At 41.6% G+C, this 26,769-nt stretch overlaps 1 protein-coding gene across 3 annotated transcripts in view; it reads left to right on the forward strand.

The window, feature by feature from the left end:
* The first annotated feature begins 99 nt into the window (after window positions 1-99).
* fmnl3 (formin-like 3) overlaps window positions 100-26,769 on the forward strand; it is a 40,827-nt gene continuing 14,157 nt past the window's right edge. For 2 of the 3 annotated variants that reach the window (XM_058084997.2, XM_058084998.2), the window contains exons 1-6: window positions 100-575; window positions 22,730-22,813; window positions 23,297-23,377; window positions 23,450-23,526; window positions 24,709-24,792; window positions 25,245-25,391. In XM_058084997.2, the coding sequence (XP_057940980.2) occupies window positions 462-575; window positions 22,730-22,813; window positions 23,297-23,377; window positions 23,450-23,526; window positions 24,709-24,792; window positions 25,245-25,391 (587 nt within the window). In that variant the 5' untranslated portion in view covers window positions 100-461. The remainder of the gene's footprint in view (window positions 576-22,729; window positions 22,814-23,296; window positions 23,378-23,449; window positions 23,527-24,708; window positions 24,793-25,244; window positions 25,392-26,769) is intronic. The other variant, XM_078797751.1, reaches the window with a different exon arrangement.

Here is a 26,769-nt window from a genome sequence, read left to right on the forward strand (position 1 = left end):
ACAGATGTGAGAGGCAGGGCAAGCTGCGAGGGAGTGATTGACAGGTGCCTGGGCAAATAGCGTTGCTGTGTTTGGTCACGAGGGGTGTGTCTGAAGAAGAGGCTTCGCCCACTCGGCTCACACAACAATAATGAATGGAAACACGACGTAGCCAAGAAAGTCAAGCAGCGACCCCACAACTGCTTAGTCGGGATTTAGAAAGTGCCCAAGTGAAGGGGTGGGGAGGAAAGTAGGAAAGTCGGGAATACTGCGAAAGGAAAGTGCGTGGGTAAATGGCATTCGGGGTCAGTAAAGCGACACAACTGGACTGTCAGTTTTTCGAGTGGAGAAGTGGATCGTTTGGATTATTACGTTAGTCACATCGCTGGAATACGTGGGTGGGTTTTTTTTGTTTTTAACTTTTACCTGATTTGGATTCCACGCAAAGAAAGTGTTGTATTAGGAGGACTGCTGTCACAGAAATGGGTAATATAGAAAGTGCGGACGGCCAGACGGAGATGAAGCATCACGTCATGCCGCTAAAGGTGCCCATGCCGGAGCCTCCTGAGCTGGAGGAGAAGTTTGCCATTGTTTTGGTGAGTTATTGTGGTTATTATTATCATCTCGTATTGTTTTCATGGTGTACAAATGTCAAAATCAAAGGGAACTTTTTCCCTCCACACATAACGAAAACGTAATCATTTTTAAAATGGTTTATTTGGAAACCTGTCCCGGCCCCCTTTCCTTTTCCTGGCTGCTGTAACCCCCCCCCCTCCCACCCCCGTTGTTCTTTTGTCTCCCTAAAAGTCAGGCAATTCACCATTTGGCTAAAGTGCCAAACAGTGAACGCAACACGGTCCAAATGGGGATGGTGCGTTTGTGTGTTTGTGTGTTTGTGTGAGATCACATCATCAGTCCACTCCATTCTGATGATTGAGAGTTGTTTCAAAGTTTTTGCGTGTAAAAACAACATTCTCTGAATTCCCCTCCAAACTCCCACACCGGAACCCACCCCCACGAACACGCATCCACTTCTTCAGTGGAATAAAGTTGAGCTCTTGTATTGATGAGCTCTCAGTCGACACCCACTTTGACTGACAAGTCGCACTACTGTCACCCAGTGGGACGTTCAGGGGGCCTTTTCGCTTGTGGGAACTTTTAGAGTTGACTGTAATATTCTCCATCTCCTTACGGCACATCCGCCAAATAAAGACTGAAATACTTTCTTCTATCACCGCACTCTCGGTGTTGTGCTAGCAACCCCGAGTCATCACTGTTATTATGTGCAGCCATGCAGAGAAGATGTCCAGGCAAGAGGCTAGTAGACTCAACATTTATGTTGTGTTTCTATTCTGCTGGTGCGTAACATTCCCTGAACCCTAACCCTAACCCGAACCCGAACCCTAACCCTAACCTTAACCCGAACCCTAACCCTAACCTTAACCCGAACCCGAACCCTAACCCTAACCCTAACCCTAAAGAAAGTATTCTATTATTATTAGCTTTCAAAGGCAATATATATTTTTAGAGACACAATAAAACAAACAACTACAAGTTAACAAATATCTATCTTTTTCACAAACCAACACAAACTCATGTACAGTAAACCTCAGATATATCGGACTCGGATATATCGGAAATTCGCTCACAACGAACAGATAAAAAAGAACCGATTTTTCTGTAATGCATTTCCAATAAAAATTCATTGCATATATCGGATTTTTTATAACGGATTTCGCCTATTTCGGACAAAATCTCCAGTCCCGTTCCAATACATTTCCATTAAATTTCCCTCGCATATATCGGATGGCCGCATCGTGGCGCTCCGATTCGCCGAATCGTGACAGGCCGCTATACGACGTCATTTGCAGCGTTTGCAGCGTTGCCTGCGCGTCCAGGTAGGAAGTGCCTTTTTATAACGGATAGAATCCGATTTACGCATATACCGGATATAAATCCGATATATGCGTAAAACGGACATTTTCCAGTATACGCATTTAATGGATTTCGCTTATATCGGACAAAACCATTGGGAACAATTGAATCCGATATATCCGAGGTTTACTGTATCTATTTCACAAACCAACACAAACTCGTGTATTTATGAGATACTTTTATTTCAACGTTCCTTTTGTTGTCAAATTTAAGCTTCGTCCGCCGTCAGTGCAGCATCAAAGCATCGGTCTCCAGTGCAAGGCAGTTATATCCATTGTGAGCGCAGAAATCGATCAAATTTTTTTTGCGCTAACGATGGATCCATCTCGGGTGCACTGCTGTCGATCGATCGCGCAGATCCATCGTTAGCGCGTAATAATAACAAACTTGGGTGTTTCAGTCTTATCAGACTATGGTCCTCTCCTTGGCCTGTGAGATAAAGGTGTGGTTTTTCTTTCTTCTGGTCGTTTTTGTCATACTTTGGACCAAAATATACTTCTAAATTAATCAAATTGCTGTATTTCTGCAGCTTTCATAACAACTTTTTATAAAAGGGCATTTTTTATAATAGAGTATCCTTCCCGTCTGTGTTGGAACGCCGCCTGCCGCAGGATGGTATTCCGCCGTAATACCGCGTGTAAATAGTTGCGACTGCATGTGTGCGCTGCAACTGCCCATCCTCCCGGACAAAAGCACCCAGACGTCCCAGCGGGGTGACAGCAGCCCACAATGATGTCATGTGTGCAGCAGCCTTGGCCCTCTGTAGCGATATTGCTGGCCTAATGACTCTAGCAGGACCCTTCCTTCCACGGTAGACCACGTGGGAGGAGTTTGGGAAATGAAATGCAAGAACACGTTTCCTTTTTTTTTTTGATTTTCATTTTTCAGTTTTGTCTTTTGCGGCTGGAAACAGTTGCTCGCCATTTTCAGTCCTTCCCTTTGCAGAGGAAATTGAATTACGGTGCAAAGCTAACGATGTGGTTGCTTTCATTTACAGAAGGAACTTTGTTCATGCCGGATGCTTTAGATCCCTAACATGGCTCCTGGTCCGATTGGGATGATACAGTCTTGTGATACCAATTCACAAAATTCATTGTTACGATCAGTGAACTCTTTATGAAGAAATGATTGACATTGTTATGAAAACTAAATTCCAGACAATTTCGGATCGGATTCGGAATCCAACACATACGGCTGTATGTTAAAAGCCGACATTTTAAAATGGCTGTCTAGTATCAACTCCTATACCGTTGGTAGCTAGCTGCAAGTGTGACCTACCACAGCGGAGCGGGCGTGCCTGCAGACCGTTTTTGCGGCAACCACGAAATACAGCTGAATAGGTGCAGATTCTGGAAGAATTCGAAAGCTTTATGTGCTATGTTATTGTGTGTAGCTGCTCTATCGGAGTCCACAACTCAATACAAATGAGCCTTTATCTCCTTCAATGCCATAAAACCCATTTTAGATGTTACCACGGAGCATCAAACACGCGACATTGAAAGGTGGGAAAAAGTTTTATTTTCTGATGAGAATGAGAAATGGCTTCCAACGTTACGGCATGGCAAAGAGATCCCACCTGAGATTTTGTTCTACGCAGCACAGTGGAGGGGGGTCCATCTTGGTCTGGGTGTTTTTTCATTCAGTGAACTGGACCACTGGACCTTCAGGTCGTCAAACCGCGACTGGTTGCATGCAGATGTTGCAGCAGGCATCCCCCATGACTGAGGGCCCTGGTATGTGTGGTCACAGCTGGGTTCTTCAACGCTGCAGTCCACAACTGGCTTGACCGAGGACTTCTTCAGGGGGAATAACATCACTCTTTTGGACCGTCCCACATGTTTTAACATGGTTTAAATCCCATAGAGAACATTTAGGAATGAATGGCAAGGGAACTTTATAAAAATGGTCATCACTTCCAGACAGCGGATGCCTTTGGTGGAGCTATCTTCACCACTTGACACTCTTAAAACCTCATTAAGATCCAAATGTGCACTTATTTCTGCTTAATTGCTTCAAGATCCGATGAATCCACAGCTAAATTCCCCACAAGGCAATCAAACATTGAATCAATTCTTATGGCCATCCCTCGGTAACTCACTCACTCCTCCTCAGTCTGCTTCATTCCAACATTCGGTGTTATTTATATAGCCCTATTTCGCCATTCCCACAATCCGCCGTGCTTCAAACATAACATTCTCCACACCAGACTGCAGCGAGAGGAGTGGGTGGCACTTTCAAAGGTGCACGTCTGGCTCGGGATCTTCTTTCACTGGTCCACTGGCGGGTTCCTGCGGTCTAGTCACACTGAAGCCGCAGGAGAACTCCGAGAGGGAAAATTCCCTTTGAAGTGCATGGCTGCCTGCCACTGTTCTCGGTGGTAATGACATTACCCACTTGTTTTTTTTTAACGCCGCACACGTATTCAGTTGTTTGTCGAGGGGCCTGCATGGGAACCGTTTTAGCGTTCTAACTGATTAGTCACATTAATCCAGCTCCGTTGTGGTTTACTTGTTGACATAAAGTTGCATCATGTAAAAAAAACAAAAACAAAACTGGAGAGACAGACTAGCTGATTATTCATGATTATTCAAGTCTAAAGAAAACTGAAGGGTCTGAAAAAGTGGAGCTAATGGAGACAAGATGTTAGCGGTGTTTACAGAGCATTTAATGTAAATGATTTGTTGACATCTAAAAACAACCAATTAGCTAAAAATGTCGTCCAATACTTCTCTACAAGAGAGGAGAAATATGATCTCAGGGAAGAAGTACATTTGAAACACTTCTATGCTAGGACTACGTTATGCTAGCCATAGCATTTCAGTATGTGGAATCAAACTATGGAATGGATTGAGTAAGGGAATCAAACAATGCACAACGATGAGCCAATTCAAGAAACAATACAAGCAGTTGATGTTTGCTAAATACAAGGATGAAGAGTCTTGAACCAGTCATGATGTGCTATATATATCACTATATTGACACTTACTATGGTACCCATTATGGCATTGGATGATCATATCACCGAGTACTTTGGTACGGGACAAAAAATAAAAAAATTTAAAAAAATGTTTAAAAACACCCAAAAAATTATTAAAAATTAATAAAATAAATTAATAAATAAAATAAATTTGCTAAATACAAGAATGAAGAGTCTTGAACCAGTAATGATGTGCTATATATATCACTATATTGACACTTACTATGGTACCCATTATGGCATTGGATGCTCATATCACCCAGTACTTTGGTACGGGACAAAAGTAAAAATTAAAAAAAAATGTTAAAAACTAAAAAAAAATTAACAAAAATTAATAAAATATATTAATAAATAAAATAAATTTGCTAAATACAAGGATGAAGAGTCTTGAACCAGTCATGATGTGCTATATATATCACTATATTGACACTTACTATGGTACCCATTATGGCATTGCTCATATGGGATATGGGATGCTCATATCACCTTGTACTTCGGTACAAGGTACATTATTTAAAAAAAAAAACAAAAAAAACTTAAATTGTATTATGGAAAGCAGGAAGTGAACAAATGTAACAGTTAGTGATTGTAAAAGTACCAGATGGAGGGGTAGGATTTAATAAGCTTTGCTTCTTCCTCCTCCTTTTGGACATGTGGAACTGATTATGGGATGCACTCAAATGGAATCTGATGCATGTTCAAATGAAATTAAACCATTACCATTACCATTACCATTACCATGACCATTACATTCATCTATGTGCCCAAGTGTTCTTGGTCGCGTCTTCAGAGGAAGAAGAGGATCATGTGAGTTGGCTAGGTGCAGGTCACTGGTTTTTCAGCCGTCCACTTGGCACCGCACGCCCTCGGGTTGCAATTTCCCAAGTGGGCCGCATTTTAGGAGCAGTTTTAGTGCTTCGGTAATTCTGTCCTTGCTCTTATGTGGAAAGTAGAGGTCAGGTTTTTTTTTTTTTTTTTTCATTTTATTTGGGTAAATATATGAAACATTACAGTGCATTTCTTACATCAATGAAAATATAACTTTCCATTATTTACATTTGTATTAATCTATCTGATCACAAGCCCAAAAGGAGTAGGCTGAAGCAAAAGCTTATAAATGCCTACCCCTTTTCGCAAGTTATAATCATGTTCATGCCACTGTCTTGTTTTCCTCTGTTATTATTATCATTGTAATATTATCATTGTTATTATCATTATTGTTATAATCTTTATCATTATTACCATCATTATAATCATCATTAATATTACCATTTTCATCATTATAGTTAACAATTTTTGGATTTTTTTTTAATTATTAAATTTTACAGACGTCGTTGCCTCTTGTAGAGTGCTGTATCATTCCATCTGTTGTTTTCTGAAATCCGCAGTATTTGTGTTTTTATTGTCAATTTATTAGCCCACTTTTTTGTAACATTTCCATATGATTTTCTGGATGGCATGTGTCTAATCTTGAGCATTAAAAACAAGAAGTTGAGACTGTGTCTGGACAGGTGACCAACCCAAACATCAGTATCTTCCTCTAAAGCCATACCTGAGGTTTTTAGACGTGTTTTTTAGTTTGTGTGTGTTAGGTCTGTGCTCAAACCGAAGACCAGCTCCATCCCCGGTCTTCACTTGCTGTGCCTAATCCGGGTTGTTTGTTTGCATTGTATTGTATTGTATTGTATTGTATTGTAGTTGTTGTTGTATGTAGATAATGTTTTTAAATGAGTATTTAAAATCAATGAGTATAAGGTTAAAGTGCAGATCAGAGCAGATATACCACGTCTGCAATTATCGTACAACGTGTGGGGTTGTCTGTGTTCACTCACATCACGGAGGAAGCAAACGGCGCCGCATGCTCAGTCGCAAACTGACATCAACGATTTGGTCTTTGTTGGCGCTACCTGATGGTGTGTGTGTGTGTGTGTGTGTGTGTGTGTGCGTATGATTTCAAGCGGCGAATGCAGCTGCACCGTGCAAGGCAGCGGTTTGGAGAAGTGGTTTCCTCCTCAGTACAATGGGGACTCTGTCAGTCTGTGTTGTTTTAGAAAGGGGGCCTCATCCCCCGGTGCCTTTTGTGCTGGTACACACGCTTTGGTGTACACTTTTTTTTTTTTTTTTTAATCAGGTGCCACATAGTAGTTTGCAGTTGATTCATTCATGTTATTACTCATAAAGTTGTGAAACAAAGGTTACATTCTTGCAAAATGTGTACTCTCTTTTGGTACTACTACATCATTTAGTATGCAGGCAAACAATCCTTGAAGTTTTTTTTTTTTTTTTGTACTGTGCAGCCTGTCAATGAGCGTAGCCGGCCTGAGTTATTGAGGCATTCACGTACCTGCATTCCTGTCATTCCTGGTGATATCGTCCGTTGGCCGGGGCTTCCCTCAGCTCCGCTTGGACGCACCGCCGACAAGAACAAACAGGAAGTCGGCCTCATAGGAATGAAAGAATACTTCCTTTTCCTTGATTCATGACAAATCCCTGCAGTTATTTATAAGCAGGCCTTTTATATGCGACATTAGAGATGTTCCAGAGTTAGACGTTAGACTTTAGAGATGTTCCAGAGTTAGACGTTAGACATTAGAGATGTTCCAGAGTTAGACGTTAGACTTTAGAGATGTTCCAGAGTTAGACGTTAGACGTTAGAGATGTTCCAGAGTTAGACGTTAGACTTTAGAGATGTTCCAGAGTTAGACGTTAGACGTTAGAGATGTTCCAGAGTTAGACGTTAGACATTAGAGATGTTCCAGAGTTAGACGTTAGACATTAGAGATGTTCCAGAGTTAGACGTTAGACTTAGAGATGTTCCAGAGTTAGACGTTAGACGTTAGAGATGTTCCAGAGTTAGATGTTAGACATTAGAGATGTTCCAGAGTTAGACGTTAGACGTTAGAGATGTTCCAGAGTTAGACGTTAGACGTTAGAGATGTTCCAGAGTTAGATGTTAGACATTAGAGATGTTCCAGAGTTAGACGTTAGAAATGTTCCAGAGTTAGACGTTAGACGTTAGAGATGTTCCAGAGTTAGACGTTAGAAATGTTCCAGAGTTAGACGTTAGACGTTAGAGATGTTCCAGAGTTAGATGTTAGACATTAGAGATGTTCCAGAGTTAGACGTTAGAAATGTTCCAGAGTTAGACGTTAGACGTTAGAGATGTTCCAGACTTAGACGTTAGACGTTAGAGATGTTCCAGACTTAGATGTTAGACATTAGAAATGTTCCAGAGTTAGACGTTAGACGTTAGAGATGTTCCAGAGTTAGACGTTAGAGATGTTCCAGAGTTAGACGTTAGACATTTGAAATGTTCCAGAGTTAGACGTTAGACGTTAGAGATGTTCCAGACTTAGACGTTAGACGTTAGAGATGTTCCAGAGTTAGATGTTAGACATTAGAGATGTTCCAGAGTTAGACGTTAGAAATGTTCCAGAGTTAGACGTTAGACGTTAGAGATGTTCCAGACTTAGACGTTAGACGTTAGAGATGTTCCAGACTTAGATGTTAGACATTAGAAATGTTCCAGAGTTAGACGTTAGACGTTAGAGATGTTCCAGAGTTAGACGTTAGAGATGTTCCAGAGTTAGACGTTAGACATTTGAAATGTTCCAGAGTTAGACGTTAGACGTTAGAGATGTTCCAGACTTAGACGTTAGACGTTAGAGATGTTCCAGAGTTAGATGTTAGACATTAGAGATGTTCCAGAGTTAGACGTTAGAAATGTTCCAGAGTTAGACGTTAGACGTTAGAGATGTTCCAGACTTAGACGTTAGACGTTAGAGATGTTCCAGACTTAGATGTTAGACATTAGAAATGTTCCAGAGTTAGACGTTAGACGTTAGAGATGTTCCAGAGTTAGACGTTAGAGATGTTCCAGAGTTAGACGTTAGACATTTGAAATGTTCCAGAGTTAGACGTTAGACGTTAGAGATGTTCCAGAGTTAGACGTTAGACGTTAGAGATGTTCCAGAGTTAGATGTTAGACATTAGAGATGTTCCAGAGTTAGACGTTAGAAATGTTCCAGAGTTAGACGTTAGACGTTAGAGATGTTCCAGACTTAGACGTTAGACGTTAGAGATGTTCCAGACTTAGATGTTAGACATTAGAAATGTTCCAGAGTTAGACGTTAGACGTTAGAGATGTTCCAGAGTTAGACGTTAGAGATGTTCCAGACTTAGATGTTAGACATTAGAAATGTTCCAGAGTTAGACGTTAGACGTTAGAGATGTTCCAGAGTTAGACGTTAGACGTTAGAGATGTTCCAGAGTTAGACGTTAGAGATGTTCCAGAGTTAGACGTTAGACGTTAGAGATGTTCCAGAGTTAGACGTTAGACGTTAGAGATGTTCCAGAGTTAGATGTTAGACATTAGAGATGTTCCAGAGTTAGACGTTAGAGATGTTCCAGAGTTAGACGTTAGACGTTAGAGATGTTCCAGACTTAGACGTTAGACGTTAGAGATGTTCCAGACTTAGATGTTAGACATTAGAAATGTTCCAGAGTTAGACGTTAGACGTTAGAGATGTTCCAGAGTTAGACGTTAGAGATGTTCCAGACTTAGATGTTAGACATTAGAAATGTTCCAGAGTTAGACGTTAGACGTTAGAGATGTTCCAGAGTTAGACGTTAGACGTTAGAGATGTTCCAGAGTTAGACGTTAGAGATGTTCCAGAGTTAGACGTTAGACGTTAGAGATGTTCCAGAGTTAGACGTTAGACGTTAGAGATGTTCCAGAGTTAGACGTTAGAGATGTTCCAGAGTTAGACGTTAGACATTAGAAATGTTCCAGAGTTAGACGTTAGACGTTAGAGATGTTCCAGAGTTAGACGTTAGAGATGTTCCAGAGTTAGACGTTAGACGTTAGAGATGTTCCAGAGTTAGACGTTAGACGTTAGAGATGTTCCAGAGTTAGATGTTAGACATTAGAGATGTTCCAGAGTTAGACGTTAGAAATGTTCCAGAGTTAGACGTTAGACGTTAGAGATGTTCCAGACTTAGACGTTAGACGTTAGAGATGTTCCAGACTTAGATGTTAGACATTAGAAATGTTCCAGAGTTAGACGTTAGACGTTAGAGATGTTCCAGAGTTAGACGTTAGAGATGTTCCAGACTTAGATGTTAGACATTAGAAATGTTCCAGAGTTAGACGTTAGACGTTAGAGATGTTCCAGAGTTAGACGTTAGACGTTAGAGATGTTCCAGAGTTAGACGTTAGAGATGTTCCAGAGTTAGACGTTAGACGTTAGAGATGTTCCAGAGTTAGACGTTAGACGTTAGAGATGTTCCAGAGTTAGACGTTAGAGATGTTCCAGAGTTAGACGTTAGAAATGTTCCAGAGTTAGACGTTAGACGTTAGAGATGTTCCAGAGTTAGACGTTAGAAATGTTCCAGAGTTAGACGTTAGACGTTAGAGATGTTCCAGACTTAGACGTTAGACGTTAGAGATGTTCCAGACTTAGATGTTAGACATTAGAAATGTTCCAGAGTTAGACGTTAGACGTTAGAGATGTTCCAGAGTTAGACGTTAGAGATGTTCCAGACTTAGATGTTAGACATTAGAAATGTTCCAGAGTTAGACGTTAGACGTTAGAGATGTTCCAGAGTTAGACGTTAGACGTTAGAGATGTTCCAGAGTTAGACGTTAGAGATGTTCCAGAGTTAGACGTTAGACGTTAGAGATGTTCCAGAGTTAGACGTTAGACGTTAGAGATGTTCCAGAGTTAGACGTTAGAGATGTTCCAGAGTTAGACGTTAGACATTAGAAATGTTCCAGAGTTAGACGTTAGACGTTAGAGATGTTCCAGAGTTAGACGTTAGAGATGTTCCAGAGTTAGACGTTAGACGTTAGAGATGTTCCAGAGTTAGACGTTAGACGTTAGAGATGTTCCAGAGTTAGATGTTAGACATTAGAGATGTTCCAGAGTTAGACGTTAGAAATGTTCCAGAGTTAGACGTTAGACGTTAGAGATGTTCCAGACTTAGACGTTAGACGTTAGAGATGTTCCAGACTTAGATGTTAGACATTAGAAATGTTCCAGAGTTAGACGTTAGACGTTAGAGATGTTCCAGAGTTAGACGTTAGAGATGTTCCAGACTTAGATGTTAGACATTAGAAATGTTCCAGAGTTAGACGTTAGACGTTAGAGATGTTCCAGAGTTAGACGTTAGACGTTAGAGATGTTCCAGAGTTAGACGTTAGAGATGTTCCAGAGTTAGACGTTAGACGTTAGAGATGTTCCAGAGTTAGACGTTAGACGTTAGAGATGTTCCAGAGTTAGACGTTAGAGATGTTCCAGAGTTAGACGTTAGAAATGTTCCAGAGTTAGACGTTAGACGTTAGAGATGTTCCAGAGTTAGACGTTAGAAATGTTCCAGAGTTAGACGTTAGACGTTAGAGATGTTCCAGACTTAGACGTTAGACGTTAGAGATGTTCCAGACTTAGATGTTAGACATTAGAAATGTTCCAGAGTTAGACGTTAGACGTTAGAGATGTTCCAGAGTTAGACGTTAGAGATGTTCCAGACTTAGATGTTAGACATTAGAAATGTTCCAGAGTTAGACGTTAGACGTTAGAGATGTTCCAGAGTTAGACGTTAGACGTTAGAGATGTTCCAGAGTTAGACGTTAGAGATGTTCCAGAGTTAGACGTTAGACGTTAGAGATGTTCCAGAGTTAGACGTTAGACGTTAGAGATGTTCCAGAGTTAGACGTTAGAGATGTTCCAGAGTTAGACGTTAGACATTAGAAATGTTCCAGAGTTAGACGTTAGACGTTAGAGATGTTCCAGAGTTAGACGTTAGAGATGTTCCAGAGTTAGACGTTAGACGTTAGAGATGTTCCAGAGTTAGACGTTAGACGTTAGAGATGTTCCAGAGTTAGATGTTAGACATTAGAGATGTTCCAGAGTTAGACGTTAGAAATGTTCCAGAGTTAGACGTTAGACGTTAGAGATGTTCCAGACTTAGACGTTAGACGTTAGAGATGTTCCAGACTTAGATGTTAGACATTAGAAATGTTCCAGAGTTAGACGTTAGACGTTAGAGATGTTCCAGAGTTAGACGTTAGAGATGTTCCAGACTTAGATGTTAGACATTAGAAATGTTCCAGAGTTAGACGTTAGACGTTAGAGATGTTCCAGAGTTAGACGTTAGACGTTAGAGATGTTCCAGAGTTAGACGTTAGAGATGTTCCAGAGTTAGACGTTAGACATTAGAGATGTTCCAGAGTTAGACGTTAGACATTAGAGATGTTCCAGAGTTAGACGTTAGACTTAGAGATGTTCCAGAGTTAGACGTTAGACGTTAGAGATGTTCCAGAGTTAGATGTTAGACATTAGAGATGTTCCAGAGTTAGACGTTAGACGTTAGAGATGTTCCAGAGTTAGACGTTAGACGTTAGAGATGTTCCAGAGTTAGATGTTAGACATTAGAGATGTTCCAGAGTTAGACGTTAGAAATGTTCCAGAGTTAGACGTTAGACGTTAGAGATGTTCCAGAGTTAGACGTTAGAAATGTTCCAGAGTTAGACGTTAGACGTTAGAGATGTTCCAGAGTTAGATGTTAGACATTAGAGATGTTCCAGAGTTAGACGTTAGAAATGTTCCAGAGTTAGACGTTAGACGTTAGAGATGTTCCAGACTTAGACGTTAGACGTTAGAGATGTTCCAGACTTAGATGTTAGACATTAGAAATGTTCCAGAGTTAGACGTTAGACGTTAGAGATGTTCCAGAGTTAGACGTTAGAGATGTTCCAGAGTTAGACGTTAGACATTTGAAATGTTCCAGAGTTAGACGTTAGACGTTAGAGATGTTCCAGACTTAGACGTTAGACGTTAGAGATGTTCCAGAGTTAGATGTTAGACATTAGAGATGTTCCAGAGTTAGACGTTAGAAATGTTCCAGAGTTAGACGTTAGACGTTAGAGATGTTCCAGACTTAGACGTTAGACGTTAGAGATGTTCCAGACTTAGATGTTAGACATTAGAAATGTTCCAGAGTTAGACGTTAGACGTTAGAGATGTTCCAGAGTTAGACGTTAGAGATGTTCCAGAGTTAGACGTTAGACATTTGAAATGTTCCAGAGTTAGACGTTAGACGTTAGAGATGTTCCAGACTTAGACGTTAGACGTTAGAGATGTTCCAGAGTTAGATGTTAGACATTAGAGATGTTCCAGAGTTAGACGTTAGAAATGTTCCAGAGTTAGACGTTAGACGTTAGAGATGTTCCAGACTTAGACGTTAGACGTTAGAGATGTTCCAGACTTAGATGTTAGACATTAGAAATGTTCCAGAGTTAGACGTTAGACGTTAGAGATGTTCCAGAGTTAGACGTTAGAGATGTTCCAGAGTTAGACGTTAGACATTTGAAATGTTCCAGAGTTAGACGTTAGACGTTAGAGATGTTCCAGAGTTAGACGTTAGACGTTAGAGATGTTCCAGAGTTAGATGTTAGACATTAGAGATGTTCCAGAGTTAGACGTTAGAAATGTTCCAGAGTTAGACGTTAGACGTTAGAGATGTTCCAGACTTAGACGTTAGACGTTAGAGATGTTCCAGACTTAGATGTTAGACATTAGAAATGTTCCAGAGTTAGACGTTAGACGTTAGAGATGTTCCAGAGTTAGACGTTAGAGATGTTCCAGACTTAGATGTTAGACATTAGAAATGTTCCAGAGTTAGACGTTAGACGTTAGAGATGTTCCAGAGTTAGACGTTAGACGTTAGAGATGTTCCAGAGTTAGACGTTAGAGATGTTCCAGAGTTAGACGTTAGACGTTAGAGATGTTCCAGAGTTAGACGTTAGACGTTAGAGATGTTCCAGAGTTAGATGTTAGACATTAGAGATGTTCCAGAGTTAGACGTTAGAGATGTTCCAGAGTTAGACGTTAGACGTTAGAGATGTTCCAGACTTAGACGTTAGACGTTAGAGATGTTCCAGACTTAGATGTTAGACATTAGAAATGTTCCAGAGTTAGACGTTAGACGTTAGAGATGTTCCAGAGTTAGACGTTAGAGATGTTCCAGACTTAGATGTTAGACATTAGAAATGTTCCAGAGTTAGACGTTAGACGTTAGAGATGTTCCAGAGTTAGACGTTAGACGTTAGAGATGTTCCAGAGTTAGACGTTAGAGATGTTCCAGAGTTAGACGTTAGACGTTAGAGATGTTCCAGAGTTAGACGTTAGACGTTAGAGATGTTCCAGAGTTAGACGTTAGAGATGTTCCAGAGTTAGACGTTAGACATTAGAAATGTTCCAGAGTTAGACGTTAGACGTTAGAGATGTTCCAGAGTTAGACGTTAGAGATGTTCCAGAGTTAGACGTTAGACGTTAGAGATGTTCCAGAGTTAGACGTTAGACGTTAGAGATGTTCCAGAGTTAGATGTTAGACATTAGAGATGTTCCAGAGTTAGACGTTAGAAATGTTCCAGAGTTAGACGTTAGACGTTAGAGATGTTCCAGACTTAGACGTTAGACGTTAGAGATGTTCCAGACTTAGATGTTAGACATTAGAAATGTTCCAGAGTTAGACGTTAGACGTTAGAGATGTTCCAGAGTTAGACGTTAGAGATGTTCCAGACTTAGATGTTAGACATTAGAAATGTTCCAGAGTTAGACGTTAGACGTTAGAGATGTTCCAGAGTTAGACGTTAGACGTTAGAGATGTTCCAGAGTTAGACGTTAGAGATGTTCCAGAGTTAGACGTTAGACGTTAGAGATGTTCCAGAGTTAGACGTTAGACGTTAGAGATGTTCCAGAGTTAGACGTTAGAGATGTTCCAGAGTTAGACGTTAGAAATGTTCCAGAGTTAGACGTTAGACGTTAGAGATGTTCCAGAGTTAGACGTTAGAAATGTTCCAGAGTTAGACGTTAGACGTTAGAGATGTTCCAGACTTAGACGTTAGACGTTAGAGATGTTCCAGACTTAGATGTTAGACATTAGAAATGTTCCAGAGTTAGACGTTAGACGTTAGAGATGTTCCAGAGTTAGACGTTAGAGATGTTCCAGACTTAGATGTTAGACATTAGAAATGTTCCAGAGTTAGACGTTAGACGTTAGAGATGTTCCAGAGTTAGACGTTAGACGTTAGAGATGTTCCAGAGTTAGACGTTAGAGATGTTCCAGAGTTAGACGTTAGACGTTAGAGATGTTCCAGAGTTAGACGTTAGACGTTAGAGATGTTCCAGAGTTAGACGTTAGAGATGTTCCAGAGTTAGACGTTAGACATTAGAAATGTTCCAGAGTTAGACGTTAGACGTTAGAGATGTTCCAGAGTTAGACGTTAGAGATGTTCCAGAGTTAGACGTTAGACGTTAGAGATGTTCCAGAGTTAGACGTTAGACGTTAGAGATGTTCCAGAGTTAGATGTTAGACATTAGAGATGTTCCAGAGTTAGACGTTAGAAATGTTCCAGAGTTAGACGTTAGACGTTAGAGATGTTCCAGACTTAGACGTTAGACGTTAGAGATGTTCCAGACTTAGATGTTAGACATTAGAAATGTTCCAGAGTTAGACGTTAGACGTTAGAGATGTTCCAGAGTTAGACGTTAGAGATGTTCCAGACTTAGATGTTAGACATTAGAAATGTTCCAGAGTTAGACGTTAGACGTTAGAGATGTTCCAGAGTTAGACGTTAGACGTTAGAGATGTTCCAGAGTTAGACGTTAGAGATGTTCCAGAGTTAGACGTTAGACGTTAGAGATGTTCCAGAGTTAGACGTTAGACGTTAGAGATGTTCCAGAGTTAGACGTTAGAGATGTTCCAGAGTTAGACGTTAGAAATGTTCCAGAGTTAGACGTTAGACGTTAGAGATGTTCCAGAGTTAGACGTTAGAAATGTTCCAGAGTTAGACGTTAGACGTTAGAGATGTTCCAGACTTAGACGTTAGACGTTAGAGATGTTCCAGACTTAGATGTTAGACATTAGAAATGTTCCAGAGTTAGACGTTAGACGTTAGAGATGTTCCAGAGTTAGACGTTAGAGATGTTCCAGACTTAGATGTTAGACATTAGAAATGTTCCAGAGTTAGACGTTAGACGTTAGAGATGTTCCAGAGTTAGACGTTAGACGTTAGAGATGTTCCAGAGTTAGACGTTAGAGATGTTCCAGAGTTAGACGTTAGACGTTAGAGATGTTCCAGAGTTAGACGTTAGACGTTAGAGATGTTCCAGAGTTAGACGTTAGAGATGTTCCAGAGTTAGACGTTAGACATTAGAAATGTTCCAGAGTTAGACGTTAGACGTTAGAGATGTTCCAGAGTTAGACGTTAGAGATGTTCCAGAGTTAGACGTTAGACGTTAGAGATGTTCCAGAGTTAGACGTTAGACGTTAGAGATGTTCCAGAGTTAGATGTTAGACATTAGAGATGTTCCAGAGTTAGACGTTAGAAATGTTCCAGAGTTAGACGTTAGACGTTAGAGATGTTCCAGACTTAGACGTTAGACGTTAGAGATGTTCCAGACTTAGATGTTAGACATTAGAAATGTTCCAGAGTTAGACGTTAGACGTTAGAGATGTTCCAGAGTTAGACGTTAGAGATGTTCCAGACTTAGATGTTAGACATTAGAAATGTTCCAGAGTTAGACGTTAGACGTTAGAGATGTTCCAGAGTTAGACGTTAGACGTTAGAGATGTTCCAGAGTTAGACGTTAGAGATGTTCCAGAGTTAGACGTTAGACGTTAGAGATGTTCCAGAGTTAGACGTTAGACGTTAGAGATGTTCCAGAGTTAGACGTTAGAGATGTTCCAGAGTTAGACGTTAGAAATGTTCCAGAGTTAGACGTTAGACGTTAGAGATGTTCCAGAGTTAGACGTTAGAAATGTTCCAGAGTTAGACGTTAGACGTTAGAGATGTTCCAGACTTAGACGTTAGACGTTAGAGATGTTCCAGACTTAGATGTTAGACATTAGAAATGTTCCAGAGTTAGACGTTAGACGTTAGAGATGTTCCAGAGTTAGACGTTAGAGATGTTCCAGACTTAGATGTTAGACATTAGAAATGTTCCAGAGTTAGACGTTAGACGTTAGAGATGTTCCAGAGTTAGACGTTAGACGTTAGAGATGTTCCAGAGTTAGACGTTAGAGATGTTCCAGAGTTAGACGTTAGACGTTAGAGATGTTCCAGAGTTAGACGTTAGACGTTAGAGATGTTCCAGAGTTAGACGTTAGAGATGTTCCAGAGTTAGACGTTAGACATTAGAAATGTTCCAGAGTTAGACGTTAGACGTTAGAGATGTTCCAGAGTTAGACGTTAGAGATGTTCCAGAGTTAGACGTTAGACGTTAGAGATGTTCCAGAGTTAGACGTTAGACGTTAGAGATGTTCCAGAGTTAGATGTTAGACATTAGAGATGTTCCAGAGTTAGACGTTAGAAATGTTCCAGAGTTAGACGTTAGACGTTAGAGATGTTCCAGACTTAGACGTTAGACGTTAGAGATGTTCCAGACTTAGATGTTAGACATTAGAAATGTTCCAGAGTTAGACGTTAGACGTTAGAGATGTTCCAGAGTTAGACGTTAGAGATGTTCCAGACTTAGATGTTAGACATTAGAAATGTTCCAGAGTTAGACGTTAGACGTTAGAGATGTTCCAGAGTTAGACGTTAGACGTTAGAGATGTTCCAGAGTTAGACGTTAGAGATGTTCCAGAGTTAGACGTTAGACGTTAGAGATGTTCCAGAGTTAGACGTTAGACGTTAGAGATGTTCCAGAGTTAGACGTTAGAGATGTTCCAGAGTTAGACGTTAGAAATGTTCCAGAGTTAGACGTTAGACGTTAGAGATGTTCCAGAGTTAGACGTTAGAAATGTTCCAGAGTTAGACGTTAGACGTTAGAGATGTTCCAGACTTAGACGTTAGACGTTAGAGATGTTCCAGACTTAGATGTTAGACATTAGAAATGTTCCAGAGTTAGACGTTAGACGTTAGAGATGTTCCAGAGTTAGACGTTAGAGATGTTCCAGAGTTAGACGTTAGAGATGTTCCAGAGTTAGACGTTAGACGTTAGAGATGTTCCAGAGTTAGACGTTAGAGATGTTCCAGAGTTAGACGTTAGACGTTAGAGATGTTCCAGAGTTAGACGTTAGACGTTAGAGATGTTCCAGAGTTAGACGTTAGAGATGTTCCAGAGTTAGACGTTAGACGTTAGAGATGTTCCAGAGTTAGACGTTAGACGTTAGAGATGTTCCAGAGTTAGACGTTAGAGATGTTCCAGAGTTAGACGTTAGACATTAGAAATGTTCCAGAGTTAGACGTTAGACGTTAGAGATGTTCCAGAGTTAGACGTTAGACATTAGAGATGTTCCAGAGTTAGACGTTAGAGATGTTCCAGAGTTAGACGTTAGAGATGTTCCAGAGTTAGACGTTAGAGATGTTCCAGAGTTAGACGTTAGACGTTAGAGATGTTCCGTAGTTTTGGATACAAGACGATTAAGGGCCTCTCACGATACCGCCCTTCACGTTTGTTGACGTTCAGATCCCAGTGTGATCCCGCTATAGTTGGAACACCGCTAAAAACCTCCAAAGGTACTGATCCCGACTTCCATGCAATGTTGAAGAGACGTGTCGGCCATGACAGTTAGGGACAGTTTCGGCCTATTTGTTCATTGTAGGCCTTCAGAGGGGGTCAGGGGCGACCCACACGAAAACGTTTTCAGGTCAAAACAGCAAGGTAGTTTATGGTTTCAGCCTCTCATCCGCATGGGAACGGCGTTCCGAGTGACCTGGAACAGTATTTTTTTCAAATATGGAAATGTTAGTTGATAATATTTCCATGCAAATGGCGTTCATGCTCTGACCTGTAACCGAGTCGGTCAGTGTTTGGTTAGCAAACAAGCATCAAGAGGCGTAAAAAAGCTCTAAACAAAGAATCGTCTACTTTGTTTGCTTACAGTCTTCCACAGTCTTTGTGTAAAATTCCTGCTTTATTGTGGCCACCGAGTTCGGATTACCGATCCGAAGAGCGACAGCCTGATCGAATGTCCGCTCAGAGAAAAGGGGGCAGTGTTTTCTCACACTCCCAGCTCTTACCTCCGAGCTGGAAAAAGCACCCAGGATTCACGCGCACATCAGCATATTGTTTATTGTTTGCCGTCATGTACAAAGAGACAACCAATCATATTGCACATCGCAGATTCCGAACAGATCCGACATCGGTCGAGGCAGTTTATGATTCCCTGACACATTCAGGAAGTCCTCGCAGCCTCGTGACGCTAACAGCCGTGCGCTCATCCTGTCTCCTCTCCATTGTTCCCACAGGGAAGAGACGGAACCATATCTCCAAGATTCATTCTTAAGAAGTCAGTGTGATGAATGAATCTTAAGATATTGTCATGTACACTGGGCTTCCTGTGATCACATGACCGGTTGACATCGTCGCCCACATCATTTCTCATCCTCGGAGTTGCTCTGGTACTTTTGTGGGCGTAGGCCGCTGTTTATTTTTCCTTCTTTCTTTAAACTTTCACTTCCCTGAGACAAGTCGAACTAAATCCAGACACGGCCGGTTTAACACATCCACTATGTCAGTTGGATCGCTTCTAGTACGCTCAGTTAATTTGGTTTAGGAAAACATCCCGGCCCCATTTTCATTGTTTTCCTTGCTCCTTGTTGGCGCCACTTCCTGACAGGAATCTCATCTTTTTACAATTCTTCATTTAACAGCTTACGTTCTTACTCTGCTGTCATCATGCGGAGAAGGAACCTTTGTGTGGGGAAGTATTTACTCGGCGGACCTCCCGACCTAAACTTGATAGTGATAAACTCGATAGTGATATCAATAGTGATAAACGCCTGCGAAAGTTGTCTCAATCTCCTCTTACTCACAGTGTCATCTTATAAAATAAGTCTTCACACAGCAACTTAACACTCAAAAGGTATATGTGATTAAATATACAAACATGTACCAATATGAGTCCAAAACACATTTCATTTGAGCAAAGGAAATGGTGGATGGCGCTGCGATGCCGTCTGTGCCTACCAGGGAGAGCCAGCGTAGCCCAGAGGGAGGCTGACGTCATCGCAGCACCCTGATGAATGCGTTGCTCAGATGCAAAGCACCGTGGGAAAAGTTTTTTTTTCTTTACTTTAAACAAGTAAATACGAAAAGGCGACCAATTACAGCCCACTGACGTGAGATTAGATTTTTTATTTTGGAAAGTGCACGTCAAGCTATGGCAAGTGGGTTTAGAGGGCGATGAATGAGCTTGCGTATTGTATGCTGGCACCTCGCACAGAAGCATCAACCAGGTTTTTAATGTGGTTCCTTGGCCTTTAAAGGGCTACTGACCTTTTACCCAGCAATCATTTTAGTAAAACAATAGATTCTTGCTTTAACAATGACATGAATTGGTCGTCAGTGCACAGGAAAGTTGGGAATGCTTGTGTGGTCTTGTTCACTGCGTTCTATCCCAACTATTGGCCGCCCTGGTTGTGTCTCCGATGTGGTTGGTAAACGTATCATCTTGGAAGGTTCACATCAGCAGCCCACGTGATAGAAAAGCAATAGAACCAGTCCGTCAGGTTGTGTATTATACTAACTATACCAACCTTTGAGCTGGATTTTGCTCTAAACAGCAGCAGAGGGAAACCGGCGACCCTGCCCACCAGCCATTGTTAGCCATTTTCTATGAGGAGATAAAAAAATAGCTCAAATGTCAAAAGATGGGAATTACACCGAAGCAACCAAAACAAAGCTTCACAAAGCAGAAAGAGGAAAATACGTGGGCAGCCCATAATACCACACACTTGTATTTCTCTAGTATTTTACCCCGAAAATTGGCCCAGCAGTAAATAAAGCGTCTCGGCCGTCTGCCTTGCTTTTTTTTTTTAGCTTCTTATAAACACAGGAAGTGGATGATGGTATCACTGCAGGAGAAAGTGAAATGAAGTTAACACAATTCTGTTACTTGGCTCAAATGACTTCATAGCAAACATCTCCTGTCCTTTTTGACCTCTTCATCTCACCTTCTCACAGTTAAGTAGCACTTTTCGGACATACGCTGTCCAATAGATGGGTGTTGTTTTGCCAAATGTAAGATTTGGTAACCATCAGGCATCAGTTGGTAACCATTCCTTATCACCGCCATGTTCTATTGACCACCATATCTCCTGTTATTTTGGATGCTCAGAAAAGAGAAGATGCTGAGATTGTTTAAGTACAATTCTTCCCAGGCGGACACAAAGTAGGGGCGGGCGGTCGGGGGTGCAGAGTAGAGAAAAATCAAGTTCCATAAACAAGAATACACATTCCGCCTGTAATTCCGGACATCTGGTATGCATGTTGCTTCTCTTTCCTCTCCTGTGTGGGTTTTGTGGAGGACACTTTATCAGCATCGAACATGTGGGCCTTTATTTCCAATGGCAACTGTTTGTGGTTATTTATAGCAGGGGTGTCCAAAGTGTGGTTCGGTAGCCATCTGCGGCACATTATATTGCCAAGGGAAGGTAAAGAAGTGGCCTACAAGTGCATGTGGAAGCAAAACAAATGCATGCGTGTGTTTTTAGTTGTCTGAAGACAAGATGATTCATGGTGCACTGATGGGGGGAGGGGTGGGGGGGGCAAAGTGGAAACTGAAAATACTCTCACATGATATTCCACCGCTGCTAGTTGTCGTCACAGGAGCAAATGTTTTCCATATATATATATATATATTTGTTAACACCGCACGGTGGTCGAGTGGTTAGCATGTTGGCAGACAGTCCCAGGCGCATATCAGGAAGATCTGGGTTTGAATCTCTGCTTGGGCATCTCTGTGTGTTTGTTTTTTTTTCTTCCTCCCACATTCCAAAAACATGCTAGGTTAATTAGCCACCCCAAATTGTCCATAGGTATGAATGTGAGTGTGAATGGTTGTTTGACTATATGCGCCCTGTGATTGGCCGGCCACCAGTCCAGGGTGTACCCCGCCTGAAAGCTGCCAGACTCTTACTGAGTTGTACTTAAACACAATAGGAATGAAGTACCGTGTCTTTAGCCAACGGTTGATGTTTCTTCAGAGCTGAGGTGACTAGTTTGATCTCCTTGTCCGACCCTGTTTCCAAGCATCGCCCCGTCACGGACCTAATCAGTCCAAACCACCATCACGAGGACATAAAACACGTCTGGGTCTGCAAACACAAACGAAAGCAGTTAGTGTTGACCTTGATCCTGAATGCCTCAGGATGTGAAGGGATTAGTTGACAGTGTTGTGTTTTGGCTGTGGTTGTTGTGGTTGATGGGCGAGTGTGGCCTTAAATGTGAGAACTGAGACGTGTACTAGGCGGGGATCATCCACCGCGGCAGGATGTCGAATGTCAGCACAGGAAGTGAGATCAGCATGAAAATCCCCAACATTTGAACTGTGCTCTGACGTTGGTAGGGTTGGGCTCCAGTTGCTCAATTAAGATGAATTATAAAATGAATGGGAGCCAATAGTCTTTGGTTATGTTGGTATGAGTGCCACAAGAAACTGGCAGTGGAAAACGTAATCATTAAATCATATTATATAATGTAATATTTACAATTTTGACAAAGTTACTAACACAAAAAGTTTTGCAATGTACTGGAATAATTGAATAATCTATTTCTGAGAACGCTCTGCTTTATGTTATGTTATGCTATCTGAGAGTTATGACCTCCCCCAAGGACATTTTTACAGCCATTTCTTTGTTTGTTTGTGGTCAGGTATGTACTGTACATAAAGGACTTAATCGGACAATGTATTGTTGTTTGAATGTATGCATCCACTTATGTTTGAAAGTATTTTAATATCAGTGCTAATTATCCGTGTCAAAATGATGCCAGATGTACTATGTTGTATTAACGCTTCCTCTTTTTTTTTTTTTTTTTACACTTTCAGAACTCTATGAACCTTCCACCGGACAAAGCCCGCCTCCTCAGGCAGTACGACAACGAGAAGAAGTGGGACCTCATTTGTGACCAGGTACTTTTAGATTACCAGGACTAAAATTGCTAAAAAAGTTTGGCTTAAAAAAAAAGGGCGTGGCTTACACCAACATTGATGCAGCAAATATGCTAGTATGCTAATGCTAATACGGTAGAATGAAATAACATTAGCTTGTGTACTTTTACAACCTGTTGTATAATCTGCACCCACGTTAGTGCATATTTAAAGTGGACATGTCATGAGTTGTGGACTCGTATAGAGCAGCTACACACAATAACCAGCACAGAAAGCTTTCTAGATCTTCCAGAATCTGTGACTATTCTTTGTATTTTGTGCTTCCCGCATAAAAAATGTCTATTTTAATTTCTTCCACCCGTGGCTCGCCCCCACTGTGATTGGTCACACTCCCAAATTCGTAGGGCTTCACCGGGTTTGTGGGCTAGTCCAGCTGCATAGCGGCCCCTGTTCACTAAACCAGTGTCACCACCAGTTTGTAATCTCACTTCTTTTGCTTTACAGGAGAGGTTTCAAGTGAAGAATCCACCTTACACGTACATCCAGAAAATACGAGGATACTTAGACCCTGACGTCACGAGAAAGGTTGGCGAGCGTTTTAACCACAAACGCGGACACGGTGCCTAAATAACGCCCTGTTTTATTTGTGTCTTCCAGAAGTTTCGCAGGAGGGTACAGGAGTCCACCAAAGTCTTAAGGGAACTGGAAATATCTCTCAGAACAAACCACATCGGGTAGGTTTCATTTCCTTTCATTAGATTAGGACATTAGGAAAACCTCTCTCAGGTCCTCGGATCTCCCTGCCATTGTTCTAAGCTGCCCAGCTCCGGAGCTTCACTTCATAGGACGGAGACTCATAACGCCCAGATGGTAGCCATTGTGCTGCTTTGTTCACCCCCCCATATAACGCCGAGCAGGAAGCTTTGTTGTGTGTGCCGGAAGACCGGCCGACCAACCTCGGACATTTATGGCGTGGATGGCAACCTTGTGCCGGCGCGCTGCATTGCATTCTCCTTGCTGCAGCGGCGGCGCTCCTTCAGATCTTCAACCACATTCGTTCAGCTTCCTCTTCACGTGGTCGTTAAATTTAGGCGCACCAACTTTACCAAAACTAACATTTCCCACCAATACTCCAGGAGCAAAGACGGCTTTTCCATAGCGATTAGTCGGAAAAAAGGGAAAAAAAGTTAGAATGCATTTCCCAGGCGGGGGCGGTCGCCAAGATGGAGTCGTGTGCTTTACTACTGTCTGACTCTGGCATTGCCAAGAAAATGTGAGCTATTTGCAGCTGAATTGAGGGAGAGGTGCTGAGAGAGGAAAGGGTCGGAGGCAAAGGGGGGGCCAAAGGAAAGAGAGGGGGGCGGGGGGTAGACAGGAAATCAGTGATCATGCCTGCCTGCCTCTTTTTTCACCTTCCCTTGTTCATCTCCTCGTCTCCTTTTCTTCCATCCAAGACTCCGATTTGCTTTCCTGGCTTTTTCACAAGCTAAACTTGAAGTCTATTTTAGGAAACTTTAACCCAAAACTTCGGCAAAGCGGGGGCGGATGTTGTTGGTGTCATTCCAAAGCCAGCCTAGAACCTCTCTAACCGTTCCTTAGTTTTGTGCGTCTCTGACCAGACAAGCGGAGTTCAATTGGGTGTCAATGTGAGGCCTGCCCTCGTTGTTTGCTTTCCGTCAATTTTTCCTGTCCGGGAAATGGAGACCACCTTCAGAACTGGTTCAGAGAATAATATTGTATTAATAATTTCTATCAGTGACAATACATGACGATATAAGTTCCTTCATGCTGACTTAACTTTGCTGTCCGTCTTTGCACATTTGACTCTTTCTGTCCCCGTTCCCGCCGTGCAGGATAAGGGCGTGCCCTGTCGTCGTGGTGCCCTACTGACCCTCTGTGTTCCCATTGCGTCATAGGTGGGTGAGGGAGTTCCTCAACGATGAGAACAGAGGTCTTGACGTCCTGGTGCAGTACCTCTCCTTCGCCCAGTGTACTGTCATGTGAGTATTTTTAAACACAGCCGCGCCTCACCGCTTTGGCCATGAACTTTTTTCCTACCAGAAGCTGGCTTGGCTAGCAGGGAGGAAAAATGTGCTTCTTTGGATGTGTTTGTTTACCTATTTGCATACTGAGCTAGCTGGACGTTGACATATGATACGGTACATTATGAGGACACAAGTATTGGGACACCTGGCCGTCACACCTACATGGAAATGGAGTCGATCTTTAATGGATTCGTCTTCCAAGATTTGGAAATTTGGCCATGAAATGTCTTCAAGACTTTTGTCCCGATAGTGTTTGTGTGATGCTTCCACTTGGCCCCAATGAGAATGGAGATGCAGCTCCATGACAGTTCTTGTGATAACCCCCCCCTTGCTGCCTCGCTCACCTAACCTGCCCTCCTGCATCCCCCCCCCCCCCGTGTCCGCCCGTATGTCTGTATATGGCCCAGGTTGGATTTTGAGGGTCTGGAGAATGGGGAGGATGTCCTCTCGGATAAGGCTAAATCATGGAGCAGGTCTATAGAGGATTTGCATCACGTGAGCACTCGGCCCTTCTGCAACTCTCTGGTGCGCTCTGCCCGCCAGTCTGTCTTCCGGTACGTATCGCCGAGCTCGCTTCTGTCCGCCGTTACCTTGTTCCTACTAACGACCCGCCCTGCTGACCTAATGGGAGCTGCGAACGCGCATCAGCATGCTAGCCGAGCCTGAATGCTCAACAGTTTATGGGTTGCTTGACTTCATCTCTTTGCTCTCATTATGAATGACATTCATTATTCATTATTATTATTATTATTATTCATTTCATTATGAATCTGTCTCAGACCCAAGCCAGGAAAGAGCAGCAGCTGCCTAGTACTTTATTTCATTCAGCACGATATACAGTACCTGTATGAGCCATGATTGAATCGCACCTAATTACCCACTCAAGTATTACTTGCATAATTGGTTTGTAATTTCAGTCAGTATTCAATAAATACTGGATATTTTATCATTTTCTATCCTTAATATGATACACTGCATTTATAAACATGTCTCTTACGGTCACACCCAAATCGCACCTAATGACCCACTCAAGTATTGCTTGGATAATTGATTGGTAATTTCAGTCAGTATTCAATAAATACTGGATATTTGGTCATTTTCTATCCTTAATATGATACACTGCATTTATAAACATGTCTCTTACGGTCACACCCAAATCGCACCTAATGACCCACTCAAGTATTGCTTGGATAATTGATTGGTAATTTCAGTCAGTATTCAATAAATACTGGATATTTGGTCATTTTCTATCCTTAATATGATACACTGCATTTATAAACATGTCTCTTACGGTCACACCCAAATCGCACCTAATGACCCACTCAAGTATTGCTTGGATAATTGATTGGTAATTTCAGTCAATATTCAATAAATACTGGATATTTTATCATTTTCTATCCTTAATATGATACACTGCATTTATAAACGTGTCTCTTACGGTCACACCCAAATCGCACCTGATGACCCACTCAAGTATTGCTTGGATAATTGGTTGGTATTTTCAGTCAGTATTCAATAAATACTGGATATTTTATCATTTTCTATCCTTAATATGATACACTGCATTTATAAACGTGTCTCTTACGGTCACACCCAAATCGCACTTAATGACCCACTCAAGTATTGCTTGGATAATTGGTTGGTAATTTCAGTCAGTATTCAATAAATACTGGATATTTTATCATTTTCTATCCTCAATGTGATACATTGCATTTATAAACGTGTCTCTTACAGTCACACCCAAAAAAAGCGTTATCTCATGTTCATTTTTCAACCCTTTGTATTGAGTTGTGGACTCCTATAGAGCAGCTACACACAGTGGAAAAAAGCACAACAGGTCCCCTGAATGTGGAGTGTGTACCTAATGAAGTGGTCATTGAGTGTATACATACAGTATGTAGCCTACAGTGTTAACAGCGATAGCACGGCCCA

This window comes from Doryrhamphus excisus, linkage group LG17 (genome assembly GCF_037039965.1).
Source record: "Doryrhamphus excisus strain RoL-2023G ecotype Guam linkage group LG17, RoL_Dexc_Guam_v1.1, whole genome shotgun sequence".
Lineage (NCBI taxonomy): Eukaryota > Metazoa > Chordata > Actinopteri > Syngnathiformes > Syngnathidae > Doryrhamphus > Doryrhamphus excisus.